Source organism: Pantherophis guttatus, chromosome 1 (assembly GCF_059756535.1).
Source record: "Pantherophis guttatus breed Tessera chromosome 1, ASM5975653v1, whole genome shotgun sequence".
In the NCBI taxonomy this organism is placed as follows: Eukaryota; Metazoa; Chordata; class Lepidosauria; order Squamata; family Colubridae; genus Pantherophis; species Pantherophis guttatus.
The window spans coordinates 15051758-15068293 of NC_142063.1; the positions used below are offsets into that span (position 1 = coordinate 15051758).

General features: G+C 45.9%; 1 protein-coding gene across 6 annotated transcripts; it reads left to right on the forward strand.

The window, feature by feature from the left end:
- Positions 1–3169: 3169 nt before the first annotated feature.
- Positions 3170–13519, forward strand: C1H19orf25 (chromosome 1 C19orf25 homolog). 6 transcript variants are annotated; one of them, XM_034422633.3, is made up of 3 exons: positions 3170–3338; positions 8211–8372; positions 11950–13519. In XM_034422633.3, exons 2-3 carry the CDS (start codon positions 8237–8239, stop codon positions 12144–12146), a joined length of 333 nt encoding a protein of 110 aa, XP_034278524.1. In that variant the 5' UTR covers positions 3170–3338; positions 8211–8236; the 3' UTR covers positions 12147–13519. The 6 variants fall into 6 exon arrangements, with proteins under 6 accessions (XP_034278524.1, XP_087749904.1, XP_087749902.1 ...); XM_087893778.1 differs by having other exon boundaries at positions 3230–3251; XM_087893776.1 differs by lacking the exon at positions 3170–3338 and adding an exon at positions 3505–3617.
- Positions 13520–16536: the final 3017 nt, after the last annotated feature.

A 16536-nucleotide genomic window follows, 5' to 3' on the forward strand; every position in this document is an offset into this window, starting at 1 on the left:
TTCATCTCTGGAGGTTTTTAAGAAGAGACTATACAATCCGAAATTGTATAGGGCCATAATGGCCAACCTATGGCATACGTGCCACAGATAGCATGCAGAGCCCTCTCTGCAGGCACGCAAGCAGTCGCCCTAGCTCAGCTGTGCATGGATTTACACGCGCCTTCTGCCGGCCAGCTGGTTTTCAGATCTCTGCCATAGCATGCGTGGGGGCGGGGCGCATGCAGGAGACACTTGTGTGTGCATGGGAGAGCGGAGTGCATATGTGGGGGTCACACACGTGCGCAGGGGGCAGGTCGTGCACTGGGTCGTGCACTCAAGTGCGGGGTCGCGCGTGCATGCACAGGCAGGGTGCATGCGGAGGTCACGTGTGCATGCGCGGGGTGCATGCCCATGGTCGCACATGCATGCCTTGGGGTGGGGTGCACGCAAGGGGGTCATACACGTGTGTGAGGTGCATGCATGGCAGGGGTGGGTTCTACTTACCTTTACTACTGTTTTGCAATGGGACTGCTCGCTCACATTGCTTGCGCACACGCACTTCTGCGCATGTGCAGAAGCATCCTGCTAACATCGGGGTCGGTGGGCGGAGCCTCCCGCCGGTTCTACCGGTTACTACCGGTTCTTGTGAACCAGTCCGAACCAGGGGCAACTCACCACTGACGCACGGGGGCACGGGGGGGGGTTGTGCACAGATTGTATTATGGGTGTGCGGCACACACACAATTTCGTGCGTGCACAGCACGTTTTCAGCACAGTGCTGAAAAGGTTAGCCATCACTGGATTAGAAGCCCTCTAAGGTTCTTTCCAGTCCTATTCTAATTGACTTAATAGCTTCCTGACCACTTTTATTTGTCTATTACAGACTTCCTCCCTCCCTTCTTTCCTTCCTTTTCTTTTTCATTCTTTTCTTTCTGATATTTTTATCCTGTCTTTTATTATTTTTATAAATATCTCATGACAGGGAACATACTTCCTCCCCCTGTTTTCCCCACAATAACTCTGTGAAGTGGGTTGGGCTGAGAGACCGTGACAGGCCCAGGGTGATCCATACCAACTTTTATGCCTAAGGCGGAACTAGAACTCAATGCCTTCTGGACCGATTGGACTGAAGTCATCCAGCCAGTGTCCCACCAACTACAACATCCATGCAGTGTTTTCACACACATCCAGCATACCACTAGTCATTGCCAGGATTAGTTTTTATACAGATATAAAACATAGCTCTCATGCATGTTTTCAAACATCTTAGATTAATCCGACCATTACCGAGCAATGGGATTTGGAACCCGCCCCGATGGTCAGTTTCCTTAGATATCCAATTATAGGTAGTCCTTGACTTATGACCACAATGGAGTCCAAAATTTCTGTTGAGATATTTGTTTTTGCCCCATTTTACAACCTTTCTTGCCACAGCTGTTAAGTGAATCACTGCAGTTGATAAGTTAGTAACCCAGTTGTTAAGTGAATCTGGCTTCCCCATTGATTCTAAACGATATGAAGAACAGTTGCAGGAACTGGCTATGTCTAGTTTGATGAAGAGAAGTACTAGGGGAGACATAATAGCAATGTTCCAATATTTCAGGGGCTGCCATAAAGAAGAGGGAGTCAAGCTATTCTCTAAAGCACCTGAGGGTAGGACAAGATACAATGGGTGGAAACTAACCAAGGAGAGAAGCAATTTAGAACTAAGGAGAAATTTCCTGACAGTTAGAACAATTAATCAGTGGAACAACTTGCCTGCAGAAGTTGTAAATGCCGCAACACTGGAAATTTTTAAGAAGATGTTGGATTTGTCTGAAGTGGTGTAGGATTTCCTATAGTTTGTTCTATAGTTTCATCCCTTTCTGAAGAAGAATAAATTTTGGAATATTTTTGGATTCTGCTTGTCAGAAGGTCGTAAAAGGTGATCACATGACCTTGGGGCACAGCAATGGCCATAAATATGAACCAGTTGCCAAGCATCTGAATTTTGATCACGTAATCATGGGGAATGCCGCAAAGGTTGTAACTGTGAAAAACGGTCATTTAGTAACTTTGAACAGTCACTAAATGAAGTGTTGTAAGTCAAGGACTACCTGTATAACCTGTATCCTCCTGCGATTCTATGGTGTTTGAGCAAGAGGTTGGACTACAAGACCTCCAAGGTCCATTCCAATTGTTATGTCTGTTATTCTTTTGTTGGAAGAAATATCCTTCTGGGTTCAGCTCCAAGTGGGGAAAAGGACACTGGAAACATGGAAACTGCTTGGAAAGATTGTTTAATGGTGGAAAGGATCACATGGTTTGAGTTCCTGAACAGAAAAGGGGCGAGACGCAATAAGTCCCGGGGTTTTATGCCCTCTCTGGCTTTGAACTTCCTGGGGCCCAGAAAGAGTATCCTGATTGGTTGTCAGACTCCCAGGGGGTGGGGGTCTTAGCTAGCCTTGCTGGCTGATGTAATCTTCCCAGGTGCCATGTGGTGCGTTTCTGTTGCTAGATGGGTCCTATTGTGTTGCAGATGGTGGTCCATTGACAAAGATTGAGTTTCTGCGTCTGGCCCATTGACAAAGGGAGGGGGCAGGAAGATGGGAGCTGCTTCCTCTTTAAAACATGCTTCTCCATTTCTCATCCAGGGAAACATAATATTCTGCCTTTTTAATATTTCCCAAAATATTTTCATTCCTCTAGGAAAGGGGTGGGTGCTAACTTCTACACTTTTATTTACATTTACATTTGTGCTTGTACGTACAATGAGTTGTATTAGTGTTGCGTATCAGTGATTGCACATCTGTAGATGCCACACGTTAAATATAAAAAATAATAAAAAAACCGAAACCATCGCAAAAGCGCCAATCCAAAAACCCGTCTTCTTCGTGACACTCGACCCAGAGGAAAAAAAAAAGTATTAAATTCACATTTCGGTCTTTCACAAGCAACCACGCCTTTGCATAGCGAAGGAACTAAATAAAGCAGGACTTCCCCACCCTCCTGTATTTCTTTCACCTTTTCCTTAAATTTATTTATGTATTAAATTATTTATTCATTTTATTTATTAAATTTATACGCCGCCCCTCTCCGGAGACTCAGGGCGGCTGCAAATCAGCCAGAAACAATGATAGAGATCAATCTTGGGGGGAAGAGTGGGGGGGGGGGTGGAGTGGGAGGGTGTCTCGAGCGTTTCTCCGCCCCCATTGCGCATGTGCCACGTTCGCACGGAAACCGGAAGGGGGCGATCCGAAAGCGGAGGGGGGGGTTGAAAAGGGGGAGAACGGGTAGGCGTGGCCTGCTGTGGGGCGTGGCTTGGGAAAAGGAAGGAGGGAGGGAGGGAATCAGGTGGTGGAGAGGAGGAGAGAGAGCAGGTGAGACGAGGAAGGGGGGGGTTATTTGGGGAGGGGTAAAGGTTAAGGGGGGGGGTGTCTGTAAATACAGAGGAAGTTTAGGGGAGCCTGATCTGGAGTGGGGGTGGGGGTGGGGGTTGTGCAGGAAAGAGGTTGTGGGTCCTCCTGGGGCGGGCGTCCTGTTGGAGAAGGGGAATTGGGGAGGTGGGCGGGGGGGGACTTGGAGGAAATGCTCCGTCTCGTGTGAAGGGGGTGACGCGGGAAAGAGATCGTGGTCTGTTGCTAAAGAGGGGCTTTTGGGTAGGGCGTGTGTAGGCTTGGCATTGGGGGAGCTGGAGCTTGGGAGGAACGAATGGTGGGGAAGAGAGCGAGGGTCTCCCGGGTGGGGGGGGGTAGCCAGGAGTAAAGCTGGTGGGTGGTGAGAATATGGTGGGAGTTGCTGGGAGGTGGGTGGGTTGTTGCTAACTGAGCAGGAAGAACTGGAGTCTGTTGGTGGAGGGGAGTGGGAGGATCTGGTTATGGGGAGGGGTTCAGGATCCTTCCAGAGGAGCAGAAGAGAGCAGGTCTGAAGGAGAAGGTGACCCTTGGGTAGAGCCACCTGGGGTGGGGGGGTGGGGGGCTGGGACAGGTGCAAGGAGCCTTCCAGGAGGGGAGGGGGCTTGAATCAGGTGGGTTGTGTGTTCATGTCCTAGATAGTTTAGCATGGGGTGGGTGGGGGGGGGAGGGAAGGTAGAAGTAGGGGAGAAAAGAAGGGAGGATGAGAAAGGAAAGGAAAAAAGGGGGGGGAATTCAGCCAGGTGGGAAAGAAACGTGTATTACACCCCCACCCCCCTCCTCCAATGCACACTGCAAGGCATTGAGGAGAGGGGAGGTTTTGATGCAAACTCTGCTGCTGGTAGAAATGGAGGAAGGGGGCTGTTATGACAGAGGGAGGGGGCCCAGGTGGGTGGGAGTAATGTGCCAGGGGAAGGAAACAAAAGGGTCCAGGAAGATGATGGATCAGAGAAAGGGGTCTGTGGCATGATTACTGGAGGGTAGAATTGAGGCTCTGAGGGTGTGTGCTTGCAATAGAGTGGGTGTGGTATCTGCAGAACGGGTGTATTCTGTATCAGCCCCCCCCAACCCTTCACCATCCTCCTCTTTTTTTTTTCCCTGCATGCATCTTGCATTAGCCATCCTTGGCGAAAGGGACTGCAGAGCCAGTAGTGAACATTCTGGAACGTGGTTGGGATGCATGGGCTGTCCTTCCTGCTCAGGGCAGGAATGAGGGCTTTTTTAAACTGGGGAAGGGAAGGGGGGAAAAAACCCCCAAAACAAAACAGAATTTCACAGCATCAGAGCCTTCTGCTCCTCCCCAACCCTTCCAAAAAGCCTTTCATTCTCTAAATGCATCTCACTCCCCCCCCTCCCACCTTTTTACACAACGACATCTTCACACACCTGCAGACGGGACTGCAGAGTTTCACACAGTAACGTTGGGATGGTGTGTGTCTGTGTGTGAGAGAGAGCGATAGCGCGCTTGGATAAGCTGAGAGACCAAGATAATTAAATTTAACTCCTCCTGGTTCCCACTCCTGCATTGACAAACAAGGGATGTTTTGATTGTGGTTTCTAGCCTTGTTGGAAGTAGAGGGAGGTGCTGAATGGAGACAAAACTGAGATGGAAGCAAACTATTCTTGGTAGGTGGAGGAGAGCTTGGATTAACTGAGATAATTTGTGGTGTGGATGCCCTGGGATTTTTGGTTGAAAAGCCCTGTGGTTGTATTTTATAGGTTTTTTTTGTTTTTTTTAGGAGCGAGGGCACAGATGATTAAATACCTAAAATTCCCATAGAAATCATAGGACTTTTCTTTGAACAACTCTTAGATTTAAAAAAATGTATATCAAGTTTTAATTAATTGCTTCTGTGGGGCAATATCCTTTTAACTTGCATCAGGCGGACTATGCCTTATGAGAAAGGTGATTTTAAAACATAAACAGGAACTAGGTTTTTTTTTAATTTTTACAGGGGTTTTTTTTGGCTTCAGAGGACTGCAAGGGGGTGTGATGTTGATGCAGTAGCTTTTTCTACTTGGGCACATTTGGGGAGCCCTTTTTGACGATAAAGGGAACTACTAGATAAAAAGTGTTTTCAGCTTATCGGAGGCATAATGCATCTTCATTTGTTTTAATTTCTTTTTTTAAAATGCATCACAGTGCTTTTGATTTTCAGCGGTTGGCCACTGTATTTCAAAAGTGTGGTTCTGGGGGATAGATTTTATAGATATTCCTGAAGCTGGCTGATAATGAAGCAAGCATCTTTTTTCTTTTTTTACTCTTTATTATGCTTCCCTCCTTACCTACAATTAAATCAGGCACAGTTTGCATTTGATAAAACTATTGGGGTTTTTTTTTGGAAAGCGAAAACCATTTTTTGAATGCTTTCAAATGAATAGCTTCTAGCGCTGACAGTCAAAAGGTTGTGTATGTTATTCTATTTCTTCTTTTCTAATTTAAAAAGGGGGGGAAAGGTGATAGAAGCAATGTTTAGAACATGGGTTTCATAGAAGATAGCGTTATGCCTCCTGCTGTAAAAATCATGTTTGGAAGCAGAGCAGAGTTGCACCAATGTCCTTTCTGGAAGCATTTTTTTTTTACCTTTTGGTGGATTAAAATAATTATTTTAAAAGCAACGTTCTGTTCTGGGTTAATGCAGAGAAGCCGGAGGGGAGGATGCTGGTGTTTTTAAGATGGCACCTGCCATCTAATTTTTTTTTTAAGTTACATAAGGAAAAAAATTAGGTTGCCTTTTTGTTTAAATTGAAATGTTTTAGTCTGTTCATTTCACTATTTAAGCACACATGGTTAGGTTGCTTTCTAGTTACAGAAAACCACAAGGAATTATCTGCATGGGTTTTTATTCCCCAGAAAGGAAAGTGAAGCCTTTTTGTATGTAGAGTACAGTAAAAAAATATCCAGATTTAGTAGTTGAATTCATTTTTATTTTTTTTTTGGTTCAGATGACTAAGTTCTGTTGCAAAATAGGCACATTGTAAAGGAAAATTTCAGCAACTAGCCCTTCTTCAGTGTGACTTATGTAACTTATTTTTTTTTAAAAAAAAAACCAGATGGCAAGTGCCATCTTAGAAACAGCAACATTTCTCTCCCCCCCCCAACTTCCCTTCTTAAATTGCAGGTACCCCTTCCTCACCCCACACCTGTACAAAGAATACTTTGAGCTGGTCTGACCCATTTAGGATATTTATTCTTTCCAACGATGGCGATTTGGGTCGATCGGGGAGTGATTTGATCAGTGGATGGATCAGATTGTATTTTCCTCAGACTCAAAAGGCTGATGTGTGCGTGTGCATGCACTCGCACCTTCAAGCGAGACTGAATTTCTGATGGCTATATGGAAAACATATTTGGAAATGGGTTGCCCTTGCCTCCTACTCCTGAGACTGAGGGAGAGGGACCAGCGCAAAATCCCACCCCCCCTCAGCTGGCTTGGTGCCTAAGGCAGGATTAGAACTCGCAATCTCCTAATTTTGAGTCTGATGCTTTCACCACTGCGTCAAACTGTGCCTATTAGGGGTTTTTGAACTTGAGAATGCAAATGTCTATGGAGATTCACAGAAATCCAGGTCACGGTTTTCCCAAAGGTTGTTTTTTTTTTTCAAGAGGCGGCTGGATTTTCTTTGTTTTTCCTTGAAGATGTTTCACTTCTCATCCAGGAAGCTTCTTCAGCTCTGACTGGATGGTGGGGAATGGAAGGATTGATATTCCTTGCAGACAGCTGGTCATTTGCGTCCTTTTTAGAGAGTCGTTGAGGCCACCTGGAGGTTTTATTTGTGTCGGTACGGTCAGCTGAGTAGTGCAAATGGATGTGGTGGAGCGTTCTTGGAACTGCCAAGAATGCAAGTTCATACAGAGGACTAAAACCCCCTGACTAAACAGTTTCTTCAGCTTGAACTGCTTGTAATTTAAGATTGGAGTTCCTTTTCACGTGGACAGGTAGTCCTCGATTTACGACCCCAATTGAGACCAGCGAATCACTCTCAGTTATTAATAACACGGCGGTTAAGCGAATCTGATCCCCCCCACTCCTCCCCAATTGACTGCTTGTTGGAAACCGACTGGGAAGGTCGAAAATGGCGATCGTGTGACCTCGGGACAGTGCAACTGTCATAAATACACGCCAATCGCCAAGCGTCCAAATTTTGATCCCGTGACCATGGAAATGCTGCCATGGTTGCAATTGGAAGTACAGGTAGTCCCCAACTTACAATAGTTCATTTAATGGCCGTTCGAAGTTACAACAGCATTGAAAAAAAGTGACTTACACCCTTATGACCATTGCAGCATCCCCACAGCCGTGTGATCAAAACTCAGGCACTTGGCAACGGGGTCATATTTGCGACCGTTGCAATGTCCCCAGGTCAGGCGATCCGAGGTTGGCTACCTTCTTAACAAGCAACGTCAATTGGGGAAACCAGGTTCACTTAACAACCGGGTTACTAACTTAACAGCTGCGATGATTCACTTAAGAACTGTGACCAAAAAAAGCCATAAAATGGGGCAAAACTCAATTAACAAATCTCTCACTTAGCAACATAAATTGTGGGCTCAGTTGCGGTCGTAAGTCGAGGACTAAGTGTACCGGTTTTAAGTCACTTTTTCCAGGGCCGTTGTAACTTCAGGCACTAAATGAGTGGTTGTAAGTGGAGGACTACCTGGCGAGCAGGTCCATTTCTATCCAAGCTTTATCACACGGGTCTCCAGCCTTGGCAACTTTAAGCCTGGAGGACTTCAACTCCCAGAATTCCCCAGCCAGCAAAGCTTGGAGATGCCTGCTTTATCAGAAAAAAGATCCAACCCTTTTGTTTCTCTCTCCAACTCTTCTGTCGTTCCAGTGCCCTCTGGCACCTGTTTCCAAGCAATGACCTCAAAGGCCAAGAAGCGGGTGGTACTCCCCACACGCCCTGAGCCCCCCAACACAGAACAGATTCTTGAAGATGTCCAGCGTGCCCAGCCCAACGACCCCGTTTTTGTCCTCCTGGTGGAGCCCAATGAAGGTATGAAGATCCTGGCCCATATATTGTCTTCCGAACTTTGGGTTGCAAAATAAATGCAGGGAAGGGACTAGGTTACCCCAGTTTTTTTTTTAATTTGAAAAAAATAAAAGACTATAGCTCGGGGGGTGGGGATCTCATGGCAAATGAGAATCCAGACCAAAGCTTAACTTGGATGAAAAGGCATGTAAAAGAATAAACATTGTGCCAAGGTGCAAGCATAGTGCCCTGAATGCAAAGGAAAAGGCTGGAGTTTCCATCCATCACTAGTAAATTGTAATGGTCTATGTGAATGACCTTGGGAGACAGAAGGAAGAGCTGCAGACTAGGCAATGGTCAGATCAGGAACGGCTTAGCCTGCCGGAGGAATGGGGGCAGAGCAAATGTAACAGTAACAGAGTTGGAAGGGACCTTGGAGGTCATCTAGTCCAACCCCCTGCTCACACAGGAGACCTGTACTAGGGATTCGAACTGCTGAACTGGTGACCTTTCTGATCGGCAGGCTCAGTGCCTTAGCCACTGAACCACCTAGTCAGGTATATCATGTCTCAGAAGGGATCCTCCCTATAATTTCATGGACTGTCAAGATGAGGGAGGAGAGGTTTACGTTCAGGTTCTGTTAAACCACCACCATCATCCCTAAAAGATCTCCCCAATTTTGGGGAAGCGAGTTGGGCCTTCCAAAATCCCCTTCAACCCCACCAAATGGAAAGGTTGATGAAAGATTTGGCTGTGCTGGCTTATGGGTGCTAGGAAGGTGTAGTCAGGTTGCCCACTCAGCCAGTGTTGTGACCAGGGCCCAAGTAGTGATTACCAAACACAATTCTTAATAACCAGTCCCTTGGCCTTATCACCAACCTTTGATGTCTTTGGCAACCAGCCAAAAGCTTTTCCTGGCAAAACCCCCACAAAGTTCAAAACACGCTGACAAGAATCAACATTGCTTTTCTACAAAGAACCCAACTGCTGCTCTTTTAAGCCTTATGGGAGTGGCCAATCATCTCCTGGCTTTACTCCCAAGTTGTCCTTTTTTCTTCAGCTGCTCTTGCCTTCTGGCAGCTCTTCTCATACGTGCCTCTGCCTCTCTGCTGTCCGCCTCTGGAGGCTCCGGTGTCCGCGCATTGCTCCCAGATGGCCCTGGCCCCATCTCTGCCTCTGATGCAGAGCCCTTATCCGGGCCTTCCCCAGACTCCAGGACTGGCCCATTGTCCTCCCCAGCCTCCTCACTGTCTAACTCCATTGTCAGGTCCGCAGGCTGCTGGCGGACCACAACAGTCAGCATATTCAAAGTCAGCACATCCTTTGAGTTTACAGACAATGCTAAGCCACAAAACCTGGTTTGTGAGCGCGTGCACCCACGAGCGGACCAGTAGCGATGGGGTTTGAAACCTGCCCCTGAGCCAGATCCATTAAGGCAGAGGCCCCCGACCTTTTGGGTACCAGGGACTGGATCTGTGGAGAGAGGTGCTGTCTGCATCCGCAGATGGGGCTTTGCTTGTTTGCGCAGACTGGTTAGTGGCATGCCATAGACCAGTGCAGGTCCAGAGACCAGGGGGTTAGGGACCCCTGCATTAAAGAATTTCCCAATTTAGCATGATGTGTGAACCAGTCAGTTTAGTGTTAACTGCAGTCTGTCCTTTATGACTTTTTAAACAAATCCTAAGTCAAGGGTGGGAGACTATGGCCCTTTTTTTATGACTTGTGGATTTCCATGCTGGCTCAGGAATTCTGGGAGTTGAAGTCCACAAGTCATAAAGTTCCCCACCTCTGTGACCTAAGTAAATGCACTGTGGATTGAGTGTCAGTGTGGTCTTAGCATTCAGTGGTTTCCAGTCCTGTTGAAGCTGCTGGATTGATCCTAATATACTTTGCTTGAAAGTGAAATATTTAGACATTATAGAAGAAATTTAATTCTCATTGTTTTGGATGAAGCTCAGCTTTTATTAGAAATGGAGGAAGTTGTCTTAAATTGAATCCAGCTGGAAATCAAATAAGTTTCTTTTGGGGAATAGCTGTTCTCCAGAACTTCTTTTTAGATGGTTTATTACAATTATCTTAATATAAAACAGAAATGAGGATGATAGGAAAAAGGGAAGAAAAGGGTAGGAAAGATGTAGGTACAATGGAAAAGAAAAAAAGATCATTGACTTCCAACTTTTTTTCAGCATAGTAAAGTTCAGAATGGAATTACAGCCTTCACTTTTTACTTTTACAAACTTAACAAATATTAGGTAAAGTTAAAGGTTCCCCTTGCACCTATGTGCTAGTCGTTCCCAACTCTAGGGGGCGGTGCTCATCTCCGTTTCAAAGCTGAAGAACCAGCGCTGTCCGAAGATGTCTCCTTGGTCATGTGGCTGGCATGACTAAACGCCAAAGGTGCACGGAACGCTGTTACCTTCCCACCAAAGGTGGTCCCTATTTTTCTACTTGCATTTTTTACGTGCTTTCAAACTGCTAGATTGGCAGAAGCTGGGACAAGTAATGGGAGCGCACCCCATTATGCAGCACTAGGGATTCGAACCACTGAACTGCCGACCTTTTGATCGATAATCACAGCATCTTAGCCACTGAGCCACCGCATCCCTCTAACAAATATTAGCCACTTCTATATCAGCCAGTTCTATCAGTCAGCAAAATCAAGAGTTCATTTTTTTTCTGTCCCAAGCACAAAATCCAGAAGTGGTTTCCAGGTAGAAACAAAGCTGGATATGTTCTTTTCTCTAATAGGAAATGTCAATTTTGCCATTTTTGCTAGCTTCACCTTTTTTCCATCCATTTTTTAGTGGTGGGGATTGAGATATCTTTCCATTTCTGTGCATATTAAATTCTCGCTGCAGCCAACATATACAATGATAAAATTCCAAATCTTTTAGGGAGATTTATTGGGGGAAATCTTATCTAGTAATCCTAAAAGAAAGATTTCAGGTTTCAATTTTATATTAGTTATGATTGCACTATAACATGAATCTGACTGCATTGTAACATAATCTGAACCCAATTGTTCTCCGAAACCTCTGACTGGGTTTTTTGTGTCATATTGAAACTAAGAGGATCTCGGTGCCAATCAATGCATTTATTACGGTATTAAGCTGTTGTTGTGTAGGTGCTCCACAAAGGTAGCACACTTTATTTCTGTCTGAGGAGTCCTTGGTGCTCTCTGAGCTTGGTTGTTTTCTTGTAAATGTCTCATTACCAAACTAGATAACATCATCAGTGCTAGTTGAGAGCAGAGATTAACACCAAGATTAACATCAGACCCACAGTCAAGAAGTAAACAGTACCCCAATTAAGGATCTGCCAAACAAGCTAATAGTAAACAGCCCAACCAAAGAATCTACACCAAAAACTGACAGGGCAAGTCACTAGAATATAAAATGAGAGCAAACCCCACTCCCTACTAGCACTGATGATGTTGCCCAGTTGGGTCATGAGACGTCTGCAAGAAAACAACCAAGCTCAGAGAGCACCAGCGGCCCCTCATTTCAACCCCGAGCTACAAATATACTCCTCTATCATTATCTCTATCTCTCTTTTCTCTCTCACCCACCCCCACCCCGGTTCCCATTTTGCCTGCCTTCAGATTTGCCCACCCCAACGAAGAATGAAGATCCAGAGGCCAAGAGGGAACGCCTCTACCGGCTGACCCAGTCCTACGTGGAGATGAATCACCGGCTCCAGAAGGCCTGCAGTTTGCTCAAGGAGAAGTGCGAGGAGCTGAAACTGGCCGGAGCAACTCTGGAGCAGGGCATTTTAGAGATGAAGCAGAGAGCTTTGTGAGATACTTTTTTGGGGGGAAAGTGACCACAGTCGAGTTCGACCCGCGTTCCCCCCTCACCCCCCCCCTTTACAGGATCCATGCCATGCTTGAAAAAACTAAAGACTCGCCATTGTGATGTGATTTCAGCATGCCTACGCTACACATCTTCAACACCGTCTGTGATTTTAGGTTCCGTGAATTGTGTGTCCAAGCCAGCCGCCCCGCTACAATCCCCTTGAGGGCCTGGATCTCTTCGCTGTGCTCACGCTGAGATGCCCAGTTGTGCAGTTAGCGTTGTTTCTATTGTTTTGGCCCTAGATTCACTGTTGCTCTTAGTTCTCCGCAGCTCCATTGGCCCTCGTTTTGTTTCCTTCACACAGACGTTCAGAACGAAACACCTCTCTTTGGGGAAAGCCAAGGGGAAGTTTCCGCAGAGTTCACACACACAGATAGGCTGGGACAAGTGGGCTTTGTGGGAAGGGTGCGGGGTGGGGTGAGAAAATCACCACTTGCCCTAGGGGTAGTTCCCCCATACTTTTTACGCCATGACATCTTCGTTCCAATACGATTTCTCTCTCTGGTACTGCCTGGAAGACGACGCCATTGCCACCGCTATCCGCGAGATGCTGGTTGCCTATGGTTTCCATGGCTACGTTGAACATCAGGACCACGTGGCCGGGAAGCCGGTGTTGGCCTCCGTGAACGAGATCATCCAAAGCAGCCGACTGGCCATCGTCCTCTTGACCCCCCATTCAATGACTGACTCTTGGTGCCAGCACATTTTGGAATGGAACCTGGTCCATACCGTACACCAGAAGGGGGCGAAGGTCATCCCGGTTTATGTGGACGTCTCTCCGGAACAAATGCCTCCCACTTTGAGACATCTGACCGGACTCAAATACCGCGAGAGATTCTTTAAGAAGCGGCTGCTCGACAGCTTGAAGAAGACCAGAGCATCATGCTGTCCCAGCACCACAGGCTAAAAGCACCATTGGCTTCTGATGGACTTGAGAAGTAGACTTGGGGAGGGGGTGGTCGGGTGGGAGGGGAGATGGCCGAGGCAGCTTGGTCATTCCATTTGGACCATCACCAGAAGTGTATCCGATTCATTTTGGTGTTTGACATAGGCCCCATTGTGTCGTGGGTGATAACCGTAACAATGGAACCCCATAGTTGTAGTAGTAGTAGCACCTAGAGCTGATCTGTAAGAAGGCCTTTAAAAACAAACCTTTAGCTGTTTGGGAAGAGAGGCAGGGAAGGGGAGGGGGATCGTGTCCGTCTGCTACTAAGGGGTGAGGGTCGGTATAGAAAGCCAAGCCAGGTTCCTAAGACTGCTGGTTGTGATACTTGACTTAATTTAAGGAGCTCTTATTAAAAAGCAGTTTTTGGACAACTTTTTGAGCGTGTGAGCTTCCTCCGTCTCCAGCTTCGTGGGCAAACTATACTCTTTGAATTGGAGGGGATATGGATACGGATGGTTTTCAACCTGTGTGGAAGAATCTGCAATAACATCAAGTCCAACAACATTTTTTAAAAAAACCCTTAAAATTCCAAGCTTGAGAAACACTATACAGCTAGTCCTCAACTTACGGCCACAGTTGAGCCCAAGGTTTCTGTTGCTGAGCGAGGCATTTGTTAAGTGAGCTTTGCCCCGTTTTTACGACTTCTCTTGCCGTACTTTTAAGTGAATCACTGCAGTTGTTCAGTTAGCAACACGGTTGTTAAGTGAATCTGGCTTCCCCATTGACTTAGCTTGTCAGAACGATCGCAAAAGGGGATTGCGTGGCCCCGAGACACTGCAACCGTCATAAATATGAGTCAGTTGCCAAGCAGCTGAATTTTGATCATGTGATCATGGGGATGCTGCAATGGTCATGAGTGTGGAAAATGGTCATAAGTCACATTTTTTAAATGCTGTAACTTTGAACCGTCACTAAATGAACTCATGTAAGTCGAGGACTACCTGTGTTAGATAGCAGTATACAGGGTGTTTCACAGCTGTGCTTTTCAACCTGGGAACATTAAACTGAGTGGACTTCAACTCGAGTTGAAGTCCACACAGCTCAAAAGCTGCCAAGGTTGAGAAATACTGATGTAGCATAAGCAAATCTATGTGGTCTCTATATAGTAGCTTCTCATTGGGATCTCATCCAGGCAAACAGGATTTCAGTTTCCATTTTCCCAGTTAGAAGACACTTTGTCTTGCAAAACAGACTTATTTGTTTACAGTACTGCTGTCAAAACACACTGAGACAGGGGTGAAATGCTCCCGGTTCGGACCGGATCGCCCGATCCGGTAGCGATAGAGGCAGGTGGTTCGGAGAACCGGTAGCAAAAATCCCTGCCCGCCCCCCCATGCCCAGATGAACCACGCGATTATCAGAGGCTTTTTTTCTTTTAAATGTCTCTTGACGATCGAAGCTCTGACGATCCCAGCTGAGTTGCCTGATCAGCAGAGGGTTTTTAAAAAACCCTCTGACGATCAGGCAACTCAGCTGGGATCGTCAGAGCCTTTTGAAAGCATTTTTTACAACCTCTTGGCCGAAGAGGTTGTAGAAAAAATGGCTTTAAAAATAAAATTTTAAAAAATTGGCCACGCCCACCCAGTCACATTACCCCCCACCCCACCAAGCCACGCCCACAGAACCAGTAGTAACAAATTTTAGATTTCACCACTGCATTGAGATATGATTTAATGTAGGCTGTGCATGTTTCAGAGACAAGAAAAGGCAACTCAAGGCTGCTAAAAAAATAAGAGAGAAATAAAATTACCCAGAAAAAGTTGCTGGCATTTTGGCACCAACAAACAAGCAGCGTGGTCTAGGTTTCTGTTCTAGGTGAAGTACTTAGGTGAAGAAAACAAACCTATCGTATTTTTCAGAGTATAAGATGCACCTTTTTCCCCCAAAAAAGAGGGTGAAAATCTGGGTGCGTCTTATACTCCGAATGTAGCCCCGCCCAGCCTCTCAAATTGAGGTTTCAGAGGCTGAAAAAAGCCTCAGAAATGAAGCTTCAGAAAAAAAGCCTCAGAAAAGAAGCTTCAGAAAAAAAAGCCGCAGAAAAGAAGCTTCAGAAAAAAAGCCTCTGAAACTTAGTTTCAGAGGCTTTTTTTCTGAAGCTGTTTTGGAGGCTTTCAGAGGCAGAAAAAAAAGCAAGGTACAGAGCTCACAACCAACGAACCTGTTGCTAAAATTCACCTCTGGGAACAGCTGATTGGGGGTATTCCAGGAGGCGGATCCATCTGCCAATCAGCTTTTTTCTTATTTTCCTCCCCAAAAACTAAGGTGTGTCTTATATTCTGAAAAATACGGTAAATACTCGGCCACAATAAAGTGTTAACTTAAGTGCTAACAATAAAGAAGTTAAAAGGTTAACTTCTATATGTAATTGTCTCAGGTGACCACATTTTAATTATTTGGAATTAAATAATTCCAAATAATTAAAATGTCATCTTAACACAATGGCCTAATTCAGGGGTCTCTAGCTGTGGCAACTTTTAACACTAGTGGACTTCAACTCCCAGAATTCCATGGCTGGCTGAGGAATTCTGGGAGTTGAAGCCCACCAGTCTTAAGGTTGCCAAGGCTAGAGAGCTCTGGTCCAATTTGTGCATTATGCTGAACAAATAACATGCATTTTGCAGTTTATAGGTCATGGTTTTAATTGTAATGTTGGACCTCAGTTAATTCTGGTTTAATCAACAGGCCAGGCTGTGACAAACTGAATGTAGCTTATGAATCCAAGTTCCATATTTGAGATTGGAAGAACCTTGCTGTTAAATTACCGAATTTATAAACATACTATACACACTATTGGTAACTTTTAATGTGCCCATAATTTTGGATACATGCAACTTTGAGCATGCTTATCTGTTATATAAATTATGAAATGCCCAAAATTTATTTTGGCTTGTCATAGACTGGATTTTACCTTTTTCAAGCATAGCTATAGCAATAATAATACTATTTAGGCTTATAGATCACACCATAATACTCTGGGAGTTTTACAATGTTACTATTGCCCTCAACAATCTGGGTCCTCATTTTATTGACCTTGGAAGGGTGGAAAGTTGAGTCAACCTTGAGCCCCATCAGGATCGAACTCCAGGCTGTGAGCAAAGTTTGCCTGCAATACTGCAGTCTAACCACTGTGCCACCAGGGCTATAGATCAAATCTTATCCCATCTAAAGAGAATAGCTAGGCCAGTGATGGCTAACCTTTTTGCCATCGCGTGCCAGGAAGGGGCGGGGACGGGGGGGTCACGCGCGCACGTGCCCACACCCATAATTCTATGCGACCCACCGACCCCCCGCTCACGGCATGCAATGGCCCGGTAGGCCCGTTTTTCTTTCTCACCTGGCTCCAGGACACCTCTAGGCATCTGGGGAGGGCGAAAACAGCCTTCCCCGG

What these genes read in the sequence shown, in the direction of transcription:
- C1H19orf25 (XM_034422631.3), top strand. Translation starts at nt 4,961, where the DNA reads ATGGAGACAAAACTGAGATGGAAGCAAACTATTCTTG. An exon ending in ATGGAAGCAAACTATTCTTG is followed by an intron (nt 4,998 to 8,210) that starts GTAGGTGGAGGA and finishes CTGTCGTTCCAG; the next exon opens with TGCCCTCTGGCACCTGTTTC. An exon ending in CCTGGTGGAGCCCAATGAAG is followed by an intron (nt 8,373 to 11,949) that starts GTATGAAGATCC and finishes GCCTGCCTTCAG; the next exon opens with ATTTGCCCACCCCAACGAAG.